This window comes from Harpia harpyja, chromosome 21 (assembly GCF_026419915.1).
Source record: "Harpia harpyja isolate bHarHar1 chromosome 21, bHarHar1 primary haplotype, whole genome shotgun sequence".
Classification (NCBI taxonomy): Eukaryota; Metazoa; Chordata; class Aves; order Accipitriformes; family Accipitridae; genus Harpia; species Harpia harpyja.
In genome coordinates this window covers 18728176-18750350 of record NC_068960.1, presented here as the reverse complement: position 1 = coordinate 18750350, position 22175 = coordinate 18728176, and the positions used below count along the sequence as shown (strand labels likewise).

The 22175-nt window shown below is 51.3% G+C and overlaps 2 protein-coding genes across 4 annotated transcripts in view; both read right to left on the bottom strand.

Annotated features, from left to right (window-relative positions):
• RAB40C (RAB40C, member RAS oncogene family) overlaps positions 1-9762 on the bottom strand; it is a 38199-nt gene extending 28437 nt beyond the window's left edge. The window contains exons 1-2 of the mRNA XM_052772688.1: positions 9659-9762; positions 9131-9453 (exon numbers count right to left, since the gene is read on the bottom strand). Of these exons, the coding sequence (XP_052628648.1) occupies positions 9131-9284 (154 nt within the window). The 5' untranslated portion in view covers positions 9285-9453; positions 9659-9762. The remainder of the gene's footprint in view (positions 1-9130; positions 9454-9658) is intronic.
• Positions 9763-14970: 5208 nt separating this feature from the next.
• The window catches only part of PIGQ (phosphatidylinositol glycan anchor biosynthesis class Q), a 37835-nt gene continuing 30630 nt past the window's right edge, over positions 14971-22175 (bottom strand). For all 3 annotated transcript variants that reach the window (XM_052772641.1, XM_052772640.1, XM_052772642.1), the window contains one exon: positions 14971-20256. In XM_052772641.1, the coding sequence (XP_052628601.1) occupies positions 20104-20256 (153 nt within the window). In that variant the 3' untranslated portion in view covers positions 14971-20103. The remainder of the gene's footprint in view (positions 20257-22175) is intronic.

Sequence of the window (22175 nt, the reverse complement as noted above, 5' to 3'; positions counted from 1 at the left end):
TCACCACCAGGCTGACATGCACGCCACCACACAAGGGATGCTGGGCTCACACGTACGGCTGCACACCTGCTCCAGGATCCTGCACATGGATCCAGACACACATGGCAGCAGTCTCCGATCGGTGGGACACCCATCCACAGCCCCTCCTGCCATCCACACCCTGCTGCTCAACGCCAGTTGGCATCTGCAGGTTTTGCCATTTAAAAGGTCACGTTGCAACACCACAACAGAGGCAGCCAGCAGTGACGCAGCTGTCTCCAGACTGATGTACACCCAAACACCCAGAAAGAAGGCTACAGCATTTTAGCTGGGTGTAGACAGGTTAAGCACCACGTGCCTGCTGAGCACAGGTACTTACAGAGCTCACGGAGCAGCTACGGAGAGACCGCTCACCATTAATTTCACTGGCTCTTGAATTTGGTCTCACTCCACCAACTGTGAGACCCACACTGGAAAGGGACCGCTCCATGCTGGAAACATCAGGACAGCTGCTAACATTAGTTTCACATTTCAGTGCGCTGTTTCCGGTGATAACAACAAATGTCCAGGGACCTGACCTACAACACATCACTGTGTGCACTCAGCAGTCCCTCCCTGCCTTTAAAGGATCAGCTGGCCCTGCTAGCAGAGCAAGCACCCCTCTACACACCTGTACGAAGTATGCCACCTCGCAGCAGCTCCACAGCACCTCTCAACAGCCCAAAATCGTGTTTTCAAACCCTCCACTCTCAGCCCAAATTGGACCCTCCCAGGTTGTCTCCTCCTCCTGACCTACAGCTGTTGCAGGACAAAGATCTGACCCCAGCTACTCTGGCAGCAACTCTGAAGCATGACTTTTGCTGCTAGCAGAAGAAACCAAGCATTTTGCATTTTTAAAATAGAAAAAAAAAAAAAGTATTGAACTTCAACCTTGTAATATAGATGACACCTACAAGAACACAAGCATGTCTCAACCTAAGGAGGCATTTCACAGCAAACACACATTTGGTAGCATGGTGAGCAGCACAGATAAGGCTCTCGAGTAAGATCAGCCCCACAGAGTTTCATCTCCTTGTGCCATAGCACAGACCTGCACACTGTCTCCTGTACAGATTTTACCATCAAGTTACTTAAGCAGTTTGACAACAGAAGAAAAGTAAACAGCTCTTGGGACAAGAGATGATTTAAGTAAGCAGGACAGGCAAAATAGTGGGGGTTGGGTTTTTTTGCTTGGTTTTTGTTTGTTTGGTTTTTTGTTTGGTTGGGTTTTTTTCATCTAGTTAGGTCTCCTGTCCACTCGGCCTCCAGAACCATGGGCAAAAGGGACTACAGCCTACTGCTTTTAAAACTGGTACAGAAGGAAACAGAAGACGGTAATTTCTGTGTACGTGACTGGGGGTGTGTGCAGAGAGCAGTCATTTGCAAAGGCAGGAAAGTGGTATGATAAAACCCCCAAATGGGCCAGGGAACTCAGAAGCCGGGCTGGAAAATAAGTTAAAATGGCACCTCTAAAAAGAAATTAAAAAAAAATAAAAATCTGCATTTACTTGAAAAGGAGGTTATTCCAGAGATGCACAGCACCTTCTATTAAACTGCCAGTTAAGTACAGCCTTTCCGTGTCCCCTTCTGCCTGTCTCCTCCTTAACCACTGCCAGTTTAAACAGCAAATATTTTATTTGAATTGCATGACGATTTTTGTCCAAATTCAATGCCTGATATTGAAATGGCAGACGCACTGCACAGCACATACAGGACATTAATCATTTCAGGGGTTATATTTATAGAATAGGTGTCAACATTTTAAAGTGATAGAATATTGTCTAGTTTCCCAATGGGGTGATGGAAATGAGATAAAGAGGAGGTAAAAAAGAGGAAGAAAAATCTAAAAAGCTATGGCTACGTAAAAATGCTCTCAGCAAACAGAAGCCCTATAGGAACAAACAATCCCTGAGCTAATGTTGCAACCTTACTATTACTACAACTTTTACAGAAACAAACAGACCTCTTCGATGGGGTGTCCTAGTCCTGAGCCACAATCGTCTATACCACAGGGGAATTTCCCTTTCAGGTGAGTCCCAACTCACAGCAAAGCTTTTAGCAAAACAGAGCCGAAGATTTTCATATCGGAGCTTCCTTCCTCCTCCTCTGCCTGCAATCAAATAGAAACCCATATGACATAATGCTTCTGTATCACTGCTCGTTTCGTGCCAAGCCTGGGCTGCCAGAGGAAGGTGAGTGGTAAAGGGAAAGAAAACGAGATTTTAAAAAGCAAGGTTATAAAACCTCAGCTCCAAATCCTAAGCTCATAGCACAGCTATTTTCAAGTGCAACGGAAAGATGCTCTGCTCTTCCGAGAGAGGGAGGCCGCCGGAGGAAAACATGCCAGGGAACAGCTGGAAACAAAAGCTGAAGGAGATGGGGCGGAGGAGGAGGAGACATTTTCCATGGGCTTTCCTATGCAGCTTATATACCCAAACAACCAAATAAAACCCCCACACACACCAAGGGAAGTGGACAATGCCATTGCAGGACCTAGATAGAGCAAAACCTACTTGCTTTTCAAAAATAAAAAAACCAGAGAAACTTTTAATCCCAGTTACTAGAAGAACATTCCACCCATTTCAGATTTATACTGCTCAGTTCACATCACCTTTGTGCACTCAGGGCTCAGAAACACATTAACAGCCATGTAAAAGCAAAGCTTTTATACAGGGGATTAGAGGTGGTGAGAATTGCCCAGTGCAATCGAGAACTTTGTAGAATAAGTCCCCCCCAGCTTTATAAAAACACAACAAAAGCACAACCCTCCTGAAGAATTATACATGCACAACAACCTATGGTGCTGTGCATCCTTAATCCTGATTTGAGAGTGCTGAAGACATCAAAACCTGCTAGGCACTCAGTTTGGGGTTTGTTTTTTGTTTTGGTGGGGGTTTTTTGTTTGTTTGTTTGCTTTGTTTTGGGGTTTGTTTTGTTTTAAGTTTAAGCCACAGCTAGTTAGTCCCACATCAAGCAGAGATGGAGGTTCAACATTGTACGTGGGGAAATATTTTTCACACAAAGGGTAAGTAGTAAACAATGGAGAAATAAGAAATGCTGGAGTTGCTTCTGAGCCAAAGCCTGCTCTGGCGAGATCAGTTTTGTTTCCCTGATGATAGGGAAGCAAACATCCCTGAAGGACACTGATGCATGTGCTGGCAGACACGGGGAACTGCCGCAACAACCACTCTCCACTCTGCAAGCCATTGAAAGAGATTTCTAGCAGCACGACTGGTGTGGTCCAGCTGAAGCATTCCCTGCAGATCAATTCTGCAGCCACTACAGGGATGTGATGGCAAGGCTGCACTTAGAACATTTTGCCTCAATCCCCCTCGCATCAGAGCACTAAAACCTCAAGAGAAAACATTATTCCAATTAATACAGTCATGCCAGAAAACAAACAGCAGTTTCCACTGGCGTGCAACATCTGAAACAGCAGGCCAGCCCAGCCGGACGGCTCGTGTCTACCACCAACAGGGACAACGCTGCTCCGGCAGACAGCAGGAACGCACCCGGCGGCACGTGGCCAGGCAAGGAGGCGGCGGCAGCAGCAGAGAAACAGCACCAGGATCAATACTTCCCTCCCTGCTGATGCCAAAGAGAGCCCTGACACACTGCAGCAACACCGTGATAAGCACTCAGCTGCAATCTCAAGCTCGTGGTCAACATCTGTAGCTCTCGCGTCTACGCCCAGAAGGTGCCACCACATCAGTGCTGTCCCTGAGGTTTTACTGCACACAGGTACACCCAGCAATTGTTTCTTGTATGCTCAAGAAGGGAAGATTAGATGCTGTCAGGTATTGAGAGAGGTCCTGTCCTTACAGAAGTTGCAGGAGTTTAAAGCAGAACTGCTCAGCCACACGCTTTGTTAAGGCGTGGGAAAAGTGAACCAGTGATGGCAAACTCTGCAGCAGTGCGGCGGGACCTCCAGCCAAACATGGCAGCAAACGCAGAGGCTGTGGACAAGAAGCAAGAGACCATCTCCCTGGTCAGTCTTGGAAACTCGACAGACAAGGAGCAGAAGCATCGAGAAGCATCACCTCGCACGCCCTCTGTGGCGGTGAGGAAGACGAGACAAGGCGTCACCTTTCCTCCATCCCTCCATACGCTGGTTGTGGTACAGATGATCTCCTGGTTGGCAAGTAACTACCTTGAAGACTGCTACAACGCAAAGCAGAGCAGTTTTACAGGTGATGTTCCTGGATGCATGCTGGTGACTGAGGGGTCACACGACATACCGAGAGAGTAACTGCTGTAAAGAAAGACTTGAAAGGGACAGCTTAGGGACCTCCAAATTTAGACAGCTGCACAAAAACAACCAGAGGGAAAAGACATCCGAAGATGTGGGTCACTGAAATAAACAGCCTGGCAATTAAACAGCAGCCATGAGGTCCCCAGGCAAACAGCACCAACTGGGAGGGTCCTGGCCACCTCCAAGGGCTGAGCAGTATCTTCAGCTGCTCTTCGTTAATGCTGCCTCTCCCTGCCCTCCCGGCCAGGGAGAAGGCACGAAGCTACACCGCCTCAGATCTTGCTCCTTGCACAGACACTGAGCCGTGGTGGGCTCACCACCCCTGCCCAAAAGCCAAGTTCTTTGCACTTCTGCTATGGGGGAAGAGCTCTTGGGAAAGATCCAGTTTTTATCGGAACCATAAAACCTGTCAGTAGCTATTGCAACTGAGCACTTAAGTTCCTTTTTCCTAATGTTTCCTTAGGTCTTTGGATAGCAGCGGGGTAACAGAGCACCTAAGGATGGTGCTCGAATAAAGGCATTAAGCCCCAGCTAAGGGACGAGGTGGAAACAAGGCATCGGGGCTCACTGCATTAGGCTGGTCACAGCACCAACCCTGCAGCAGGGCAACACTTTCATTTTAGCTTTCGCATGCTCTTTGAAAGGAGATCAGACTACGGACATAAGGCTTCATCCTCATCACTTTCTTCATACAAGCTGAGGACAGGGAAAAAAATAAAAATAAAAATCCATCCCCCTTCCAATCAAAGCCATCTGCTCAGAAACATGCTCTACTCTTTCCCTAACACATGTTTCTCCTTTCCTATGGGAACGGCAGCAGGTGAGGGGGAAGGCTGCCGCAGAAAAAGCCCTCCATCACGTGAGGATGGAGCACATCATATTCACGTCTGTGTGGTGAGACCAGCCCCATCCCTATTTCTGGTGCACGCAGGGCACCGTCTTACATGGCAGCAATGGCACTCATGCCTGCCGAGTGCTCCCGTGCAAGGAGTCCTCCCCTGACTCACCCCGTGTTGATGCAGCCAGAGCAGGGCTGGCTTCTCACGCAAGCCAACAAACCAGCTAGGCAAGATCACTTCAGCACAAGCACATGAACAACTAGATACATGAACAACTAGATATGCAAGAGTGGCTGTATGACACAGTAGTGACAAAGCCATGAGTCCTTCAGGTGAGGAACAGCCTTGTCTTCCTTTTGCAGGGCACATAAGCCACCCCTACCTTCACAGGCAGCTCCACCACATCTTGTTGTCCAAAACCACCCTGTGACCAGAGACATTTCTGTCCTGCTTCAGTACTTGGGGAAGGATAAGGACAGACCCCAAGCAGGCAGTTTAAGCACTGAAGTGATAAGTGATCTGTGTAGTTGACTTGTACCTGTGAGGAAGGCACGCAGTTTTGCTCCGAGTCAGCTGTAACACTGCAGCTCACAGCACAGGGGCCAGAACAGCCCTCCCCTGTACCTCAGGAGAAGGAGCAAGTGCTGAAAGGAAATGGCATTTGGGGGAAAAGGCAGGATTTTCAGTTCCCAGGTGAGGTCCTCCAGGTGTTAAGAGTAGCAATGGGGCTCTAAGAATGGCACCCTACCTCCACCACTGCAGATTTGGGGAGTGAGGTGGGTGAAAATTGGGAAGGAGGACAACACTGGAAGCTCAAAAGAACATTAATGTTCTCCCAAAAGCCCACATTTTCACCAAAATACTAGTAAGGTGGCTTAATTTAGGGCCATTTGCAGCTGGCCAAGAGAAAGCAAAATGTAAGTCCAACTCAGCTGCAAACCTGCCTGGTGTGGGAGGTGACAATATCCAGCCATGGGACATACACAGGACAAACTCCCTGCTCTGCACAGGAAGTGCTTGGCCTGATGCTCCTGGAGACCTATACACTTGGTAACTTCAGCATGAACCTCAGAAACACACAGGTGACAACTGGACCTCAAATTCCTCCTCAAAATGCTGTTTTTATGTCTCCAGAAGTTCTGTACCCAGTGCCCTTGCAGCTTGGGTGCAGCAATAGTCAGGGGCATCACTCGCGCCTCTTACTGCAAAGGCCGACGACATCCAGGGAGTAACAACCACCTCTACTTATACAGACCAGATTAATTTCTAACAGCAATTTAAATAAAGGACATTGCTAAGGTCTTGCTATACACAACAGGCACTGTGGTGTCTAGTTTAAGATGTGCCTGATTTAGCGAGAGGTGCCAAGCTATAAGGCTGTGTTGAGAAGCGATGCTTCTGCTCAGGGATCCTGAACAAGGATGGACAGAAGCAACTACAATGCTTTAAGAAAGGCACAGCTCATACCGCATCCAAGGCTTTCAGATACTGGATGCAAGCAAGCAGAGGCTGCCGACTGCTTACAGCTTGCAAAAGCAATGCTGATAGAAAAAGGGCTTTCTCATCTCTTGGTTGCCTGCTGTTCCAACACCCAGATGCCCACGGAGAAGAGAGGAATCCCTCAAACCCTTTTCTAGAGGCCAGGTGTACAGCAGAAGAGCAGCAGCAAAAATACAGAGCTTCAGCTTTAAAGGTATGCCTTCCCATAGCTGAAAGGACAATGCATTTCACATTACATTTCAAAAAACCTGTGTCAAAACAGTTGTGATTGGCCAACACAGTAAAAGCAGCAGACCCCAACAAGACAGAGAAGGCGCAATGGCCTTAGCTCTTCCCACTGGAGGTTAGGGATCTGAGCTTGACATGAGATGTCCCAATCACAAGATCAACCTAAAACATACCCCATTTCACACTGGTAACAGCAAGTTCTGTTTTCTGGACAGATCAAATAAGTAGTAGATCATACAATATTTATTTCAAATTGGGATGTGGTCTGGCGGGGGATAAGGAAGAGGACAACGCACTTACAATTAAAGATTTACAAAAAGAGCCTCTACACAATATTCCACCATTGCAGTTTTGGGACAGCATCAGGCACGTGTCAAAAAGGAGGACAGGCACTAGCTGTTCACAAAATCTAAGTGCCTTCATGTCAAGGGACGGTCTCCGTCAGGACAGAGTGAAAACACACTGGCGGAGAAGCCTGCCCTGCCAGTACGCACATCCCAACTGCGCCAGAGATGGAGGGAGTTTGATTGCCAAGGCTGTCAGGAATATCAGCAGTATCAAATTCACTCAGATTTCAAAGCTACTCCATCTGATTATCCAAAAGGCACGTAGCTTCACAGAAGCAACAGAAGCAGAGACTATCAGAGCACATATTACTGTGAAAAAACAGTATGTGACCTAATTCTCTAATTAGGAATGGCTTCAATTGCCCACAGAAGATGAGGGAAGGTTCTGAAAATAATATTAGTTCACCGAGATTTCTTTTTCCAGAAAAAAGATGGTGACGTTTTGTTGTTATAAAATAGTGGGTACAGAGACAAAACTTTTATAGTGATAGCCAAAGTCACCGTTCTTTGGGTTTTATGTATATATCAAAGAACACACCGCACACTCACTTTGCAATTGTACTTATGACGCCTGCACCGCCTGCTTCAAGACAGCGGTCAAAACCATTTCTATAAAAAGACAATTCCAACTTCAACACTTCACTTAAAACAACAACCCCGTTACACTCTTCATCCCTTTCTGCTTAGTAAATGCTAACCCCAAGGAGCAGCTCTACAGCTCCCAGATGAGGCAGGTTCTTCAGAGACACAAACTCTCTTCAGGGAAGGTTAAAAGCACCAAGCATCTCCTTGAAGGCAAACCGCACCAGCTCAGCTAGACACCCAAGGAGATGAATGATACCACAACCTTCTAGTTCCAGAATTTGCTGCTCTCATTTCACTAGCAGCCTGACTTCTGAGTCACCACCTCCCCGTAAATCTCTGTGGAGCAGGTGCGTGCTTGCATCAGCTCCTACGAAGCTGGTAGTAGCTCCAAGGACTGGGCATGCAGTCAGGAGCCGAGCCACACCGCTCCTTTACGCTCTAAATTCAGCCAGCTTCAAGGCAGAGCATCGAGAAGCACCCAATTCCCTCAGACTCCTGCTTACCGGGAAAGCTAAGCACCACCTGCTCCAGCCCTGGGGTCGGCTGCAGTGATGATGCAGGCTCCGAACTAGATCGCTTCTGTCGAGCCCTTGGGGATGTTATTTTGCACGGAGGCTGGGGGGAAGGATGACAGATTGAAAACCACCCCAGGACCTGCACCCTGCCAGGCCGTGTTATGCTTTAACTGCAGCGAGGGGACGCAGGAAATAACGCAGCGCCACTCCTTGGCTCTTAATTATGGTCTTGTGACACTGTAGTTAATGGTCTGTCATGGGCTCCATTAGAAACCTTGATGTTTGCAGGAGGCGGACCAAGCTGCGCTCGCAGTAGCCAGCTACCAAGCGAGAGCAGCTCTGGCCTGGAAATAAGGCTCCTGTTCTTTTGTTACAGACCCTGCTTCCTCTGGGTACAGCTCGTTAACCCCTGCGGCGGCCATGGGAAATCAGCTCGGCTCTTTTAAGCCGGGTGCCGAGGCAGAGCTCCCCTTGGGAAGGGTCCAGCTGCGCTGGGGGATTCGCGCATCCAGGGATTACATCAGGCACCGACCCCTCTGCCGTCTCTCCAGCCAAATTCTCCTGCAGCTCTTCAGGATTTTAAGCAACAGCCGTGGCCTTTCTGCTGCCAGCCACGCGACCCCTGACAAACCGCGCTTCGCTTCCAGTCAATACAAAAATAAAAAAAAATGAGAAGGAAAAAAGCAAAACAACGCCTCCCTCCCTCCCCAGCGCTGATCTCCCCAGGGGCAGCGACCCCTCGCCCGGGTCCCTGCTGCTGCCTGTTACAGGGACGTGGGTGCTGCGGTGCGGGCTCCCCCCGGGAGGCCGCGGGACCGATCCTGCCCCCCCCCCCGTCCCGCTTACCGTTGCTGTAGGCGTAGGGGGACTCGGAGGCCCCGTCCTGCAGGCTCTCCAGGATCTCTCCCTTCCCCACGTCGCTGTCCCCCACCAGCAGGAACTTGAGGAGGTAATCGTAGCTCTTCACCGGGCTGCCCTGGGTTCCCATCCTCCCTCTCATCGGCGAGGAGGCCCGACCCGCATCCTCCGCCGCCCGCCGGCCTGAGGAGGGGGGGGAGGGGGGCTCCGGCCCCGCTCCGGGGACACCGCCGGGCCTCTCCCCCCGCCCGCAGCTCACAGCCGGCCCTCCGCCTCGCCTCGCATCTTCCGCCGAGGGACGCGCTGGGGACCTGCGGCGGGAGGAGGAGGAGGAGGAGGGAGGAAGGAGGAGGAAAGCAGCCCGGCCCCGCCGGCTCCTCAGCGCCCCCCGCCGCTGACAAAGCCCCCGCGCCCGCCCGCCCGCCCGCACAATGCGCCGCCGCCCCGCCAGGCCCCGCGGCCCGAACGTGCCCCGCCGTGGCCCCAGCGCCGGGCCGGACCGACCCTCCCACCCACCTCAGGGCGGGAGAACCCGGGGCCGGGCCGGGCCGCGCAGCCGCCACCACGGCCGCAGCCTCCGCCTGGCGCCGCCGCGCAGCGCCCGCTCGGGCCGAGGGAGAGGCGGCGGCAGAGCCCACCCCCTCTCCCGAGTACCGCCGCTTCCATAGGCTTAGCGACGCGTCCGTCAAAGCCGGCCACGCCCCGGCGCGCCCCTCCGGGCTCTCGAGGGGCGGTGCTGCGGGGCGGGGCCGGCGGAAGGACGGGCGGAGCGGGTACAGACTACAGGTCCCGGCGTGCCTTGCGGGGGGCGGCCGCGGCAGCGCGGGGCGCGCCGGGGCAGAGCATGATGGGAAAGCGAGTCTGGAAGGGGGTCGTGGCGGGGCCGGCCGGCGTGTGGGGGCACCCAGGTGTGGGGTGGCCATCCAGGTGTGGGCTGGGCACCTAGGAATGGTGGGCATCCAGGATTGGGGGGCATCCAGGGGTCGGGGGGGGGGCACCCAGGTATTGGGGGGCATCGGGTATGGGGGAGCTCCCAGGTGTGGGTTACGGGGGGTGGGAGGCGCACGCACCCCACAGTCGGCGGGGCAGGCCTGGGGAGGGCTGACGGGGCAGCCAGCAGCCAGCGAGGGCTGGGGCTGGAGAGGTGACATCCAGCGTGCCCCCAGGGGACGGGGACGGCCGCGGGGGCCGTGGACGCCAGGCTGAGCCTTTACCCACGAAGGGCTGCGGCACCCATAACCGCTCCCGCTGCTCCAGCGGCATCTCACCGGGACCGCCCAGCCTCCATCGGAAACCCTCGGCATCGGCCTGGCAGCAGCCTCTGGCAGATCCCGGCTCCACGAGGAGCCACTCCCGGGCCCGATCCCACGGGATTCCCATGGGAAGGTGCTGGTGCCCAACTGGGCGAAGGTCCCCTCCCTGCCAGCATCGCTGACAAATCCCTGTGCCGAACAAAGCATTCCGGCTAATTTTTCGAGCGGGCAGCCCGCTAATTAGGTTCCCAGCCTGGCTGCCGCCAATTAGTCCCATTTAGAATGATATGTGTCCCCCCCAAACCCAAGAGCGAGGGGCCCCCAGCCCAGCGAGCACCAGGGATGCTCATCAGCATGCAGAGATGCTGCAGCTCCCGCGGCTCCTTTGGGGAGTTTCCAGCAGCTGCGAGTGCTGGAGAGCTCTGGAAAGGACTGAATAGTGTGGCAGAATCTGCAGCAAATTAAGATTTGGGGGTCAACCCTGTGGATGTGCTGGAGGACCAGGAGGTGGGTTGGGGTTGGCATGTTTGGCTGGGAGCGTCAGGCTGCACGTTCCCAGCTCCGCTGCGGCATTACGAGGTGCCAGGGACCAATTCCCACCCGCACGTGTATCTGCGCCTACACATGGGTACCCTGCTCCCTCCTCCCTGCCCAAGGGGTTTAGCCCCAGGGAGGGGGCTCAGGGACCCCACCTCACCCAGGCTGGTGTCACTCATGGATGGAGAGGGACAGGGGATGGATGGAGGGGGAGATGCTTTTCCCCTTGACCTCACTGCCAAACCGCCCTGGAAATGGCTCCCGCAGGGCAGAGGAGGTCCCAAGGGAGGGTTGGAGATGGTGGTGTCCCACCATGGGGTGATGGGTCACTCCCAGTGCTGGTGGCATTGGGTGAGCATCGCTGGGGTGCTGCCAGGGAAGGGAAGAGCACGAGCCTCCACTCTGCCGGGAGCAGCTTTGTGCCGTAAGCGCAAACTGGTGGCACCACAGGTCCCAGGGCAAGGACACAACCTGGGATGTGCAGGGACCTCACAGATGCCGGCGAGTGGTTCAGCTCCATCCTGCTGAGCCAGCGCAGGGTGAAAGTGGTGATGGGGGGACAGGGTGGCACCCACCACCCAGGCCCATCATGCTCAGCACTCCTGAACTTTGTTCTTCTTCCAGCTTTCAGGCTGCAGCTCCCAGCCCTTGGCACGGTGGTCCCACCTCCCTCTGTCCTGCCTCCTCTCTGCTCCTGTCCCAGTTTTGAATCCCTTCCCCTCTGCCTCATGCTGGGAGGACACCAGCATCCATCGCATCCGTCCCTGCTGCCTGCTATGAAGATGTCCCCGTGCAGCCCTGGTGCCCTCGGCCCCTCTGCTCCTGCTGCCTTGCCCCCCCCACGATCCCCTGCCCTTCTGTCTCCCCCATTTCTATAAGTCTTGGAGCCCAGTCCTGCATGAGACACCCCCCACCACCACCCTGGCCTTTGTGTAACTGGTGCTGCAGCTTGTCAACACAGGATCAGGACTCTTGCCTTGCCCAGTAGCATGGAAGCCCATGGCTCTCAGCTCGGCAGGGCTGAGCAGAGCCCTCCCTTGGGCTGGTGAGTCAGCTCCTCTGCTCTGCTTTCCTCCAGCCTCCACTCCTCCTCCTTCTCCTGCTCTGCTCCCTGGCTCACGCTCCTCGAGTTGCAGCAGCAGCGAGACTTCTTGCTTTTATAAAATATTAATTGCTGCCCAAACCTGTCTTTTACTGCACGGCTGATTCACCTTGCTCCCTTGGGGATTGCTCCGCCATCAAGCAACGGGCCAGGACAGCCATGGCCACGGGTGCGTGGATAACCCCCATCACCGACTCTGCCAAAGATCCCCCCAAAATGGGGCTGGCAAAGGGGAATCTGTAAAATGGGCTGAAGTGGGGTGGACCGAGACCAGGCAACTGGCAGCTGGCAAAGTCCAACTGGCTCCACCACGCTGGCCAGGCAGCCAAGGGGACTTTCCACCCTCAGAGGTGATGGACTGGCGACATGCAGCACCATGGACTGGGCAGTGACGAATGCATCAGTCCTCAGCTGGCTGAGGCACGAGCTCTGGGCACCAAGACGCCTCATCTGAGCACCCCACAGGGTGGCAGGGCCCAGCGGCTCTGGGGGCAAGGGACCCTCCGGTGCTCTGGTGAGCTGCGTGCAGCACCTCTGCCCCTTGGGTGCTGTGCTGCATGCAGGAGGGCAATGCTCTGACCCTGCCCAGCCTGGGCAAGGCAGATGGTAGAGCCCTTCCCTCCGTGCTCATAGGGTGAGGAGAGGTGGCAGGGCTCTGGGGTGGGGGGGCTGCCCCTCACTTCAGTGGTCCCAGCCTGGCTCCCTCTCCTCTCCTGTGGCCTGAGGGCTTGAGCTCATTTGCTGCCTTGGAGACGTGCGGTGTAAACTCCTTTGGGGGGGCTTGTTTTGATGAGGGGTTTGTATCCCCATGGGGCGAGGGTATCTGCACACTCAGCATTGCTTGGTTTGGCTTGCCTGCTTTGGCAGCGGCCAAACACAGCCCCCTTCTGTCCCCCCACCCCTGCCTCCCAAACAGCCCAGCTCATCCAGTCTCTGCAAAAGCAAAATGAAATAGCAGATAAAAGCAAAATGAAATAGCAGATGTCCTGCTGATTCTATCTGGAGCTGCTGCCACCCCCAGCTGCTGCCGACAGCGTTCCTGGGGGAGCAGGGGCGCAGGCGAGAAACTCTTGCCCCAGGGCCCAGCCTTGGATGGCGGAGCAGGGGAAGTGGAGAGGGAGGATGTGTCTGTGCCTGGATTCCCCAGGAGAGAAAAGCAAGTCCTCTCATTTTTGTCCACCAGCCCATTGGATCCGAAGCAGCGGGGAGCAGGTGGGAGGAGGAGGATGGGCAGCAATCTCCTCAATTTCGTTTCTCTTTTCTTAGCCTCTGGTTCTCAATCCTGCTACTCCTTCAGGGCCAACCCCAGAACCCTGGTTTATGGCTCATTCAAATGATTTCTCACCTCCTTGGTGGGATGGTGGAAACCAAACTCGAGCCCAGACTGATGGGAATCATTACAAGAGAGGAGCAGCACAGAGAAGGCAGTGGGGTTGTTTCAGGAGCTGATGGCAGAACTCTGCAGGAGGCAGCAGCCTCGGTGTGAGGCAGATGTAGAGGTGCAATCCTGGCAGAGGCTTGCTGCAGCGTGGGGACATTGCCATGGCCCTGCATCCAGCTGGCTGTGCTTGACACTCAGCTGGCCTGGAGCAACACTGCTTCGCTGCTGGGCTCCTGCAGCATGGCACACGGCAGCTGCGAGGGCTCTGCCGGTGACAGTGCTCCGGTTGTGGTCACACACCGGCTCTGTGTGGCCTCAGACAACCACCAGCAACCAGTGGTGCCTTGGGCCTGCTTGGACGATGGCACGCTGTGGAAGGCAAGTGGAACTGGGTGCTGCTAGCTGGGCAAGAGGGAGCTGGGTGCAAATGGCCAAGGAAGAGAAGGAAAAAGGAAGAGAAAAGAAAAAGGAAGAGAAGAGGAAAAGGAAGAGAAGAGGAAAAGGAACAGAAAAAAAGAGGAGAGGAGAGGAGAATTCAGGGGTGCGACTGCTCAGATGTGAGAAGGAGAGGAGTGGCCACAAGGCACCCATCATTCCCAGGCGCAGCCTGTGCTCCTGCTCGGATTGCACAGTGTACATGCTGCAGAGGCTTGTCCCCCTCATACTGAACAGCGACACATCACACAGGTAGGGTCACAGAAAACAAAGGAGCCCCTCACTGAATCATAGGAAAAAACCAGAGCTGGAGGAGCATCCCCTCAACTGTCTCCGAGGCCTGAGGCAGGATCTGCCGGATCAGCTGGGGTAAGGGCTTCATGATTTGGCCTTAGCAGAACACTCTCAGCTGGACAAGTGGCAAAATACTTTGTGTGTGTGGAGAGCAGAGATCAAGTTACCGCCCGGCCAGGCCTCAGGACCGGGGTGAGCAGCCTGCTCGGACAAGCTGAGCCTCCAGCAGCCACCCTGCCCAGTCCTCATGGCAGTGGCAGATGCTGCTGAGGCAGTCACACAGGTCCTCAGCGGCAAGTTAAACAAGAGGGAGGAGCTTGATTTTTCTCCCAACATCTTTATTCTAGTGTAATCAAAATCCATTTAAGTTCTGATTAAAAGGTTTAATTAACTAAAAAATTCACACCTGTCAGCAGAACAGCAACTCTCAAACACAAGCACCTGTAACCGGTACATGGAGAGCTTCTCTGGTCCCAACTGTGCACAGACCTGCCGACACAGGCCCTGCTAGTGACGCCATCGCTCTGCCAGGCACTTCTGTCTGCAAAAATGGTACCGTGATGAGCATGAAGCAAGTCTGTTTACTAAGCCAGGAGTTGTTCCTTGGATGGGTAAGCTGGGCTGCTGCATTTTAAATCAGGGCTGGGGTGGGAAGGAAGTCACCTTCAAATGGTGTTAACGGTGACATTTTAAAACAAAGAGTGCGTTGCTGCTACATGAGCACTTTGCTCCTGCTTAACACTTAGTAGGTCAAACTTCCTCATCAAACTTCACAGGCAAAGACACACACGCACACACACTTTTAATTAAACTGTAAATGTTTCAGTACTCTTTCATAATACTTCATTTAAAAAGAGAAAACATTGTAAGTAGGAGGATTGATTACAACAGTTGTGAAGGTCTCACAAATTTCCCCAATACCAGATGCTTAAATAACACTCCGGGCGGGACACACACACGCAGCCCCTCTGTGCCCCCAGTGAGTGCAGAGCAGGGCCCTGGCTCTGGTGCTTCCCTGGCCAAGCAGCACACCCAGCACTTCCATCTGCTCCTGAGCCTCATCCCCTGTCTAGAAATGAAGGGTTTACATTCTGTCACCTACAGCATTCATAATTGCATGTACCCTCCTCATATTTAGCTTGCTGAGACAATAAATGGGGAGTTTGAGGATTCTTGGTTTGAGGTCCAGGCCCAGATGTGGATAAGGACTGGAGGTGAGGCTGCCAGCTGAGGGTTGAAGGGGACAGACTCTTGCAAGCAGCAAGCTGTTCCACTCCCAATGCAAAATGGTGAGCCAGATGCAAAGGTGATGGGCACACTCTTCTCATCCAGGAAGGCAGATCAGCTGCCCACATAAGGTTTTGACTGCTCTGAACATGTTTTATCCTGCAGAGAGGAATACAACCCAAAAGCTCCTGAACTAGCTGGTAAGCCCTGTGGCCTCACATCATGTGGATGGATCAGCTGAGATCCAGACACATCCCATCTGTATTCACAGCACGCTGCCACTGATTACCCATGCAGAGCCTCAGAGCACCACACAAAGGCAGCTCCCCGATCCAGCCAGACTTGCACGCTGCCAGCTTAGGGGTTTCTGCCCACATCCCCCAGAGTTTCCACTCTATGCTGAATGCAGACAGTGAGCTTGGCTGGAGAGCAAGCACTCTCTCTGCTACCAGGTCGTGAAAAGCTGGCAAAGAGCAGGTCAGGTAACCGACTCAATGAGCAGGCAACCCTCTAACCGCAGAGTGCTTAGATACCCCCCAAAAGGCAAAGGGACTACTGAATAGTTCCTGAATAGGGCTGCTCAGGAACAGAGACAACATGGGACTGCAAATCTTCAAATTCGCTAAGAGACTTGAGTTATGGTGTCTCCTAGCTCAGCATAACACGACAACAGGACAAGAGGCAACAGGCATGAATTGAAGGACATCAAATTCTGTCTGAAGAGCAGGGAACACTTCTTTACTGTGAGGGTGACCAAGCACTGGCACAGGTTGTCCAGGGAGGTGGTAGAGTCTCCATCCTTGGAGATATTCAAAAGCCATCTGGACATGGTCCTGGGCAACCAGCTTTGAGTAGCCCTGCTTGAAAAGGGGGTTTGGACCAGATGATCTTAAGAGGCCCCTTCAACCTCCACCAGTTTGTGATTCTGTGATGGTGTAATCAGCAGGCCTAAGCACAAAGAGTAAATCACTAAGGGCTTGAGTTAAGCAAGAAGATAGCGTTGTGGCTGCAGGATCAGGCAGCCCAGGGTAGAAGGAAAGCATCTCATTATCTGCATGATAACAAAGCAGGAGATTTTCCTGCCTTACACTCCTGAGAGTGTAAGCTGACAATATGGGTTATACATACATGCAATGCTCTTTCTGTGGGCCTGAGGGAATATTCACATGTGCCAGCAGAACAAGGCACAGTCCAGCTGCAGGATCAGGGAAAACTCCCAAAACCATAACCAGAGCCTTCAGTGCAGCGTAATTATTGAGATTTCCTTTCAGCATCATCACATGCTATTCTGGTTAGGAAAGGAAAGTATTTCTCAAAGGCAGAATTTCTATCTAGGATGGAGTTTTGCATGCAGTGAATCACGTTTTCCTTCACAAAACCCAAGCCTACCTAAAGAGGCATATTGAGTGTTGTGCCAGCACTGGGAACCATAAAGTGGAAGAAATAATAATGAAGAAATGCAGTATTAAAAAAGTCTGCAAGATTACAGTCTTTGAATGATGGTTGGCAAAGACTGCTCATTGCCTGCTATAAGGGGTGTGTGGTAGGAATCAGAAAAGATCTGAAATTTTTAACTACTTTTCATCCAAAGACCGATATGGACAATATAGATCTGAGGATAAATTAGAGCCATAACCTTACCAGCAGTCTTTTCCCTGAGGAAATGCCAGCACTAGGCCAGTCTGTGCTGCTGTGGAAGATGATGCTGATCCCAACTTCTAATTAGGGAGATGACATAAGGTCAAATGTTCCTGAGCAGGATGTCTGCTAAGTTGTTGTAATGTCTCTGCGCAGAATCGGAAAAGGGTGGGGGAAGACTATTTCACAGGAGTGACTGGAAAAGAAGAGGAGAGACATGGCAAATATCCAGCAGAAGAAGCTCATAAGCTCAGATACCATCACGGGCAAGGAGAACAGCGAGTATGAGAAACAGTAAGACAGCTCAGGCAACAGTTCTGTGTGACATAGGAGAACCGCACCCACAAGGGGCTGTCATTTCCCAGTTGGGCTACCCAAGGTCCTCTGTGTCACAGAAGATTCAGGCTCTTGGGTTTGAGGAGGAGCTGCTTCTCAGTTTGATATTTCACCATCCCTGGAGTCAGTATCAGCCTTTAGTAAACAGACCCAACACTGGAACGTCTAATATGTTTGGCAGGTTCCCAACAGGAAGGTCACATTTGCTGGTTTTCATGGCTCTGTGCAGTCTCTGGGGCTTTCAGGTCACTTGATCCCAAAGGACAGCCACGATTAGGACCATCATGAGCTGTCTGGTCTCACAGAAAGATTTTAAAAGCCATGATATTAGGAACATTATTTTCACAAGACCAAAAATAAAGTTTCTCACAGCAGTTAGTAAACCAAACTATGCAGGCGTGGGAGGAAGCAGGGGGAATATTATTTAGTAGCTCCAGTGGAAACATGAGAAGGAGGTAAAGTGTAAATCTGCTCCACTGAGTGCCAGGTAAGGATGGGTCTCCATGACACTGACTTAAGCTGAAGTGAGAAACATTATTCAGACCATTCATCCACTAAATGGATCACAACCTGGAATTATTCACACCTGGAGTGGAGAGAAATACTTGGGCACCGATATTCCAAAAGAAGAAGATACTGTATTTGTACATGAGTTTTAAGCACTGAGCATTAAAGATGACCAAAGATCTCTCTGGTTTCTGCAGCCAGTGGTGTCCCACCCAGAGCCTGCAGTGGCAAACAGTGCAGGGGGGGCTTTTGCCATGCTGGCTTTCTTCAATGATGTGCCCTTCTTCCCTGGATCAAGGTAATAAGACATCCTCTTTGGGTAGCAACTGCCTCCCTTCATGATGTCCTTAAGAAAACTGTAAGACCTTGGCAGCTCCTGTGTTTGCCTGCTAAGGAATGTCTGAACAAAGAACCTGCCTACAGAGCTTATTTTCTCCTGATCAAGCTATAACTGAAGAGGTAGTGGCTGCACCACGAGAGGCTTTTAGCAGCTACAGACAAACCAAATATATCTGGCCAGGGATGTCTTAAAGCAGCGGGGCCATAACCCCTTCTCTTCTGTGACAGCTTCAAGTACATGGATGAGACATGGGGCTGGGGTAGGAAACTCTTATCCTGCCAGTGGAAGTGCAGACTGAAGGCTACTAAAGCCCAGGGCACCTTGTCATGGCTCCTTGCCCTGCCTCCACCTACTCCCACTGGAAAACACAGGCAGACCTCCAGAGAAGGGCTGAGCACTGCAGTCACAACACATCCTCCTCTTCCCCCTCCATCCTTGGTTCCTTGGACAGACAAAGGAAAAGGGGGCAGGATCCAGCACACCTCTCACGTGCCAGTTAATGCAATCACTTCAGGCATGCAAAGTGGCAGCAGGGTACAATGATACTACATCATTGTTTCAGCTGGGGCAAGAGGAGCTAGCAGACCTGGAGAAAGCGTACTTTTGGGTAACGATTGTATGTAAATGTCTACACAACAACAAGGTCCCACTAGGTACATCAAGCTCTTGTGCGCAGAGGCACTATCCCCAAGACAGAGAACAGAAGACTCACATCAAAATGAGCACACAATCAGACCAGGACACCGAAAAGCTGAGCACTGCTGCACTGTGGAGGTAGTATCCAAAGCAGGAAAACTCTCCTAAGAGAAATGTGTCTGTAGTTTCAGGGAAAGAAGTGGCTTTAAATGTCTCATATCTGAGATAAATGTAAAAGCTCCTTGACTATCAGAAAGTGCAAAAGATGAGGCACCACACGGCGAGGCTCTCACCTGGGCCCTGAGAAACAGGGGGATGAACTGACCCTGTAAGGGAGTACAGCACACGCTTCCCTGAGCTGGCTGAGCTGTGTAACAAGCCGGGCTGCTGCAGTCCTCTGGCAGACCCACCAGCCAGAGCTGGACTCAGCAAAGCTGCGTTTGCCTTACACTGCAACTAAGCGAAAAAGCCCTGAGCCCTGGCAGAGCCCAGAGCTCTCAGCCACCATGGCTCGCTGCCACATAAATCTGAGCAGTCTGGGGTCTGAGGCTGTGTGCTCTGCACTTCAGTTCTGGTGTCAGCTCAGGGCTCAGTTCTCCCCAAAACAATATTTGCTTTTGAAAAAATGTAGATGAGACCATATATGCACAAACGTACAGCAGTCTGTGTTTCTGGGCCTCCAGCCCCACTGTTACTATGCTTAACAACTCCTCTGGTGCTGCAGTGAGGGTGAATCCAAGCCCACCCAAAAGAAAAAAAATATGTCCTATGAACCCAGATAGCGCCACTGTACAGTCTTCAGTGTATGACTCTACAAGCTGATCCTCCTCCATCTTGGTTTTGATCAGCTGGCTTAAAGGCTGAAGCATAAAAGGTCCAAAATACCCTTTGGCAGAACGCACCTCAGCATTGTGGCTTTGAACCACCCGAAGGGATGTTTTAATATGGCCCTGTGAGCTTACATGGAAGGATATATACATCATCAAACCATTCGGGAGGTACTTCCTCGATTACACTAAATGCTGGTTTCATGAGGCACTGATGGGTTTAACCTTTTGCTTCAAAAATAATCATTAGCATATTACACAAACACAGTGTAGGGAATTTGAAAAATAATGTTTAAAAATACTTGCCTTTAAAAATTCAGCCCCTCCCATGTTACCAAAATCTAATTAAAGGGATCTAGCAGTTGCTGGCTCTGAGATGCCTTTGGTCCAAAAGCATTAGGATTCAATATGTTTTTCTGACCAAGTCTCTCAAGCTCTTTTGCTGTCTTTAGTCCTGCTTCTCTCCTTTGTGTTTCCAAGGGTAGATTAGCTCTCCAAGGAACAGCTTCTTGCAGAGAGATGTCCAGGAATCCTTAGGGTAACAGCTGTAGGTTGGCAGCCTATATGTCTGTATCACACTGCCATATGATAGAGGGTTGATCTATGAGGAGAAGAAAGAGGGACAGGAGCAATGAAAACATGTTGTAGTAAGAAACACGGGCAGCTGAGGAGGGCAGGTGCAACTTTTGCATAGCACCGGCCTCTGTTAAAACATCAATACTGCTACTCACAAAGCATCAGAATCCCTCTTTGGCTAGCTAAAGCTGTTTAGCCTTCTACAACATCCCAAAACATTAACAAATCAAGCTTGGCAAGGAGTATTATTAGAATCATTTTCAAGCAGAGAAGCAGACGCAAGCACCAGCAGGATTTGAGAGTGATGCTCATTACACAAGGGTGTGGAACTGTTGCCTTGGTTGTATTAGGAAGTTGCAGTGGCTGGAGAGATGGGGGCCTCCCACCACAGACAGCAATACTCTGTTGGGGGTGCATTGTGACTCCTAGGAGCTACTCTATAATGTGCCAGTTAAGCCATATCTTATATGAGCCTACTTCTTTAATGTGCTAAGCCCTCAGCCCACAGCTATGCTTTAGGCTAAGCCTGATATGACCTGATACCCACTCAGTGGAATGGAGTCCTAGCAAAACAGGATGCATACCACACAATGCCATGCAGGGCTGCTCATTACCATTTTAAATTAAGTCTCCTTGTCTGAGTTCATCTTTTAAAATTTTATTTCAACCACCATCCCAAGAATGACCACGTCTGGAGTCTCTGCCTACAAAAGCTCATGGCCTCTGATTATGGTCACAAAGTTGCTGTATCAACCTTTTGGAAGATGGGGGAGGCAGACAGACATGTTAGCTGGACAAGGGGCAACAGAAGCACATTAGACCTTGGAAAATCTCATTCCAGTGAAGCATTTCAGGGTAGAGAGATAGGTGAAGTCCAGAGGATTGATCCAATCTGGCCAAGATCTGATGCATGAAAAGGATGCACACCAATAGATTGTCTCCAAAAGACTAAACAGATTACACAGAAATGGTGGATCTCAGAAAACAGACCATGAGAGATGCCAAGGGGTGACTTACAGAGCTAGAGGAAGCTTGGACAGTGGGGGAAAATGGAAGGACATCCTCCTTTAAAGAAAGGGTCCAGCTATGCTGGAACCAATGAAGCAGCTGCGTGAAAGGAGACTGTAATTCACCATAGAAAATCTAGCCACAAGAAGGAAAGAGAGACAGCAAAAACCATGCAGACAGTCACTACTTTGTCGAAAGCTGAATATTTCTTTTGTCCACTGAAGAGCAACCAGTTTTCTGGGAGTTTGCCTGTACCACCAGTTTGCTTCAGCTGTCTGGTGCTCATGGAGAGCGGGAGGATGAACTCAGAGTGCCTACAAAGATGGAGCTCTGGGAAAGGGTGATTAAGCAAAGTTCATTAGAATTAGTCCTGGAGACTTTTGTCAAATTAGTTTCAAAGTACAACATTGCTGAAGCAGAAGGAGAAAATGCCTGTACACAGAAGCATCCCTATGAAGTTTAGGAAAAAGGCCCGGGCAGCAGCTCGCAGGGGCTGAAAGAAGCCAAGGAACAGCCAGACCCAGCATGGTCTGGCTGTGGGACACTGACTCATTAGCAGATATTAAATGGGTCCCAGACAGATTCACAGGAAGCTAGTTCTGAATGCAATCAAAATGAACATTTGTTCCAGAAACAGAAGAGCAGAGCTCATACCACCTGAGGTATGTCTAACCCAAACTCATGCAGCTCATATTTCAAACGCATTCTACAGCCTAAAGGCCAAGGATCGACCACAGCATTTATGGGACATTCTGCATGACTATAACCAACCTCATTGCATTGTGGTCATAGACAGTTAGCTGAAAAAAAGAAAATAGAAAGAAAAAAACCCAAAGACCAAAGAAACCTGCCCCCAAAACAAACAACAGTAAAACTTGAGTAACTATTTCTGCCTATTTCCTCAGCTGTGGGCAAACCAGTATGTTTTAAGTGAAA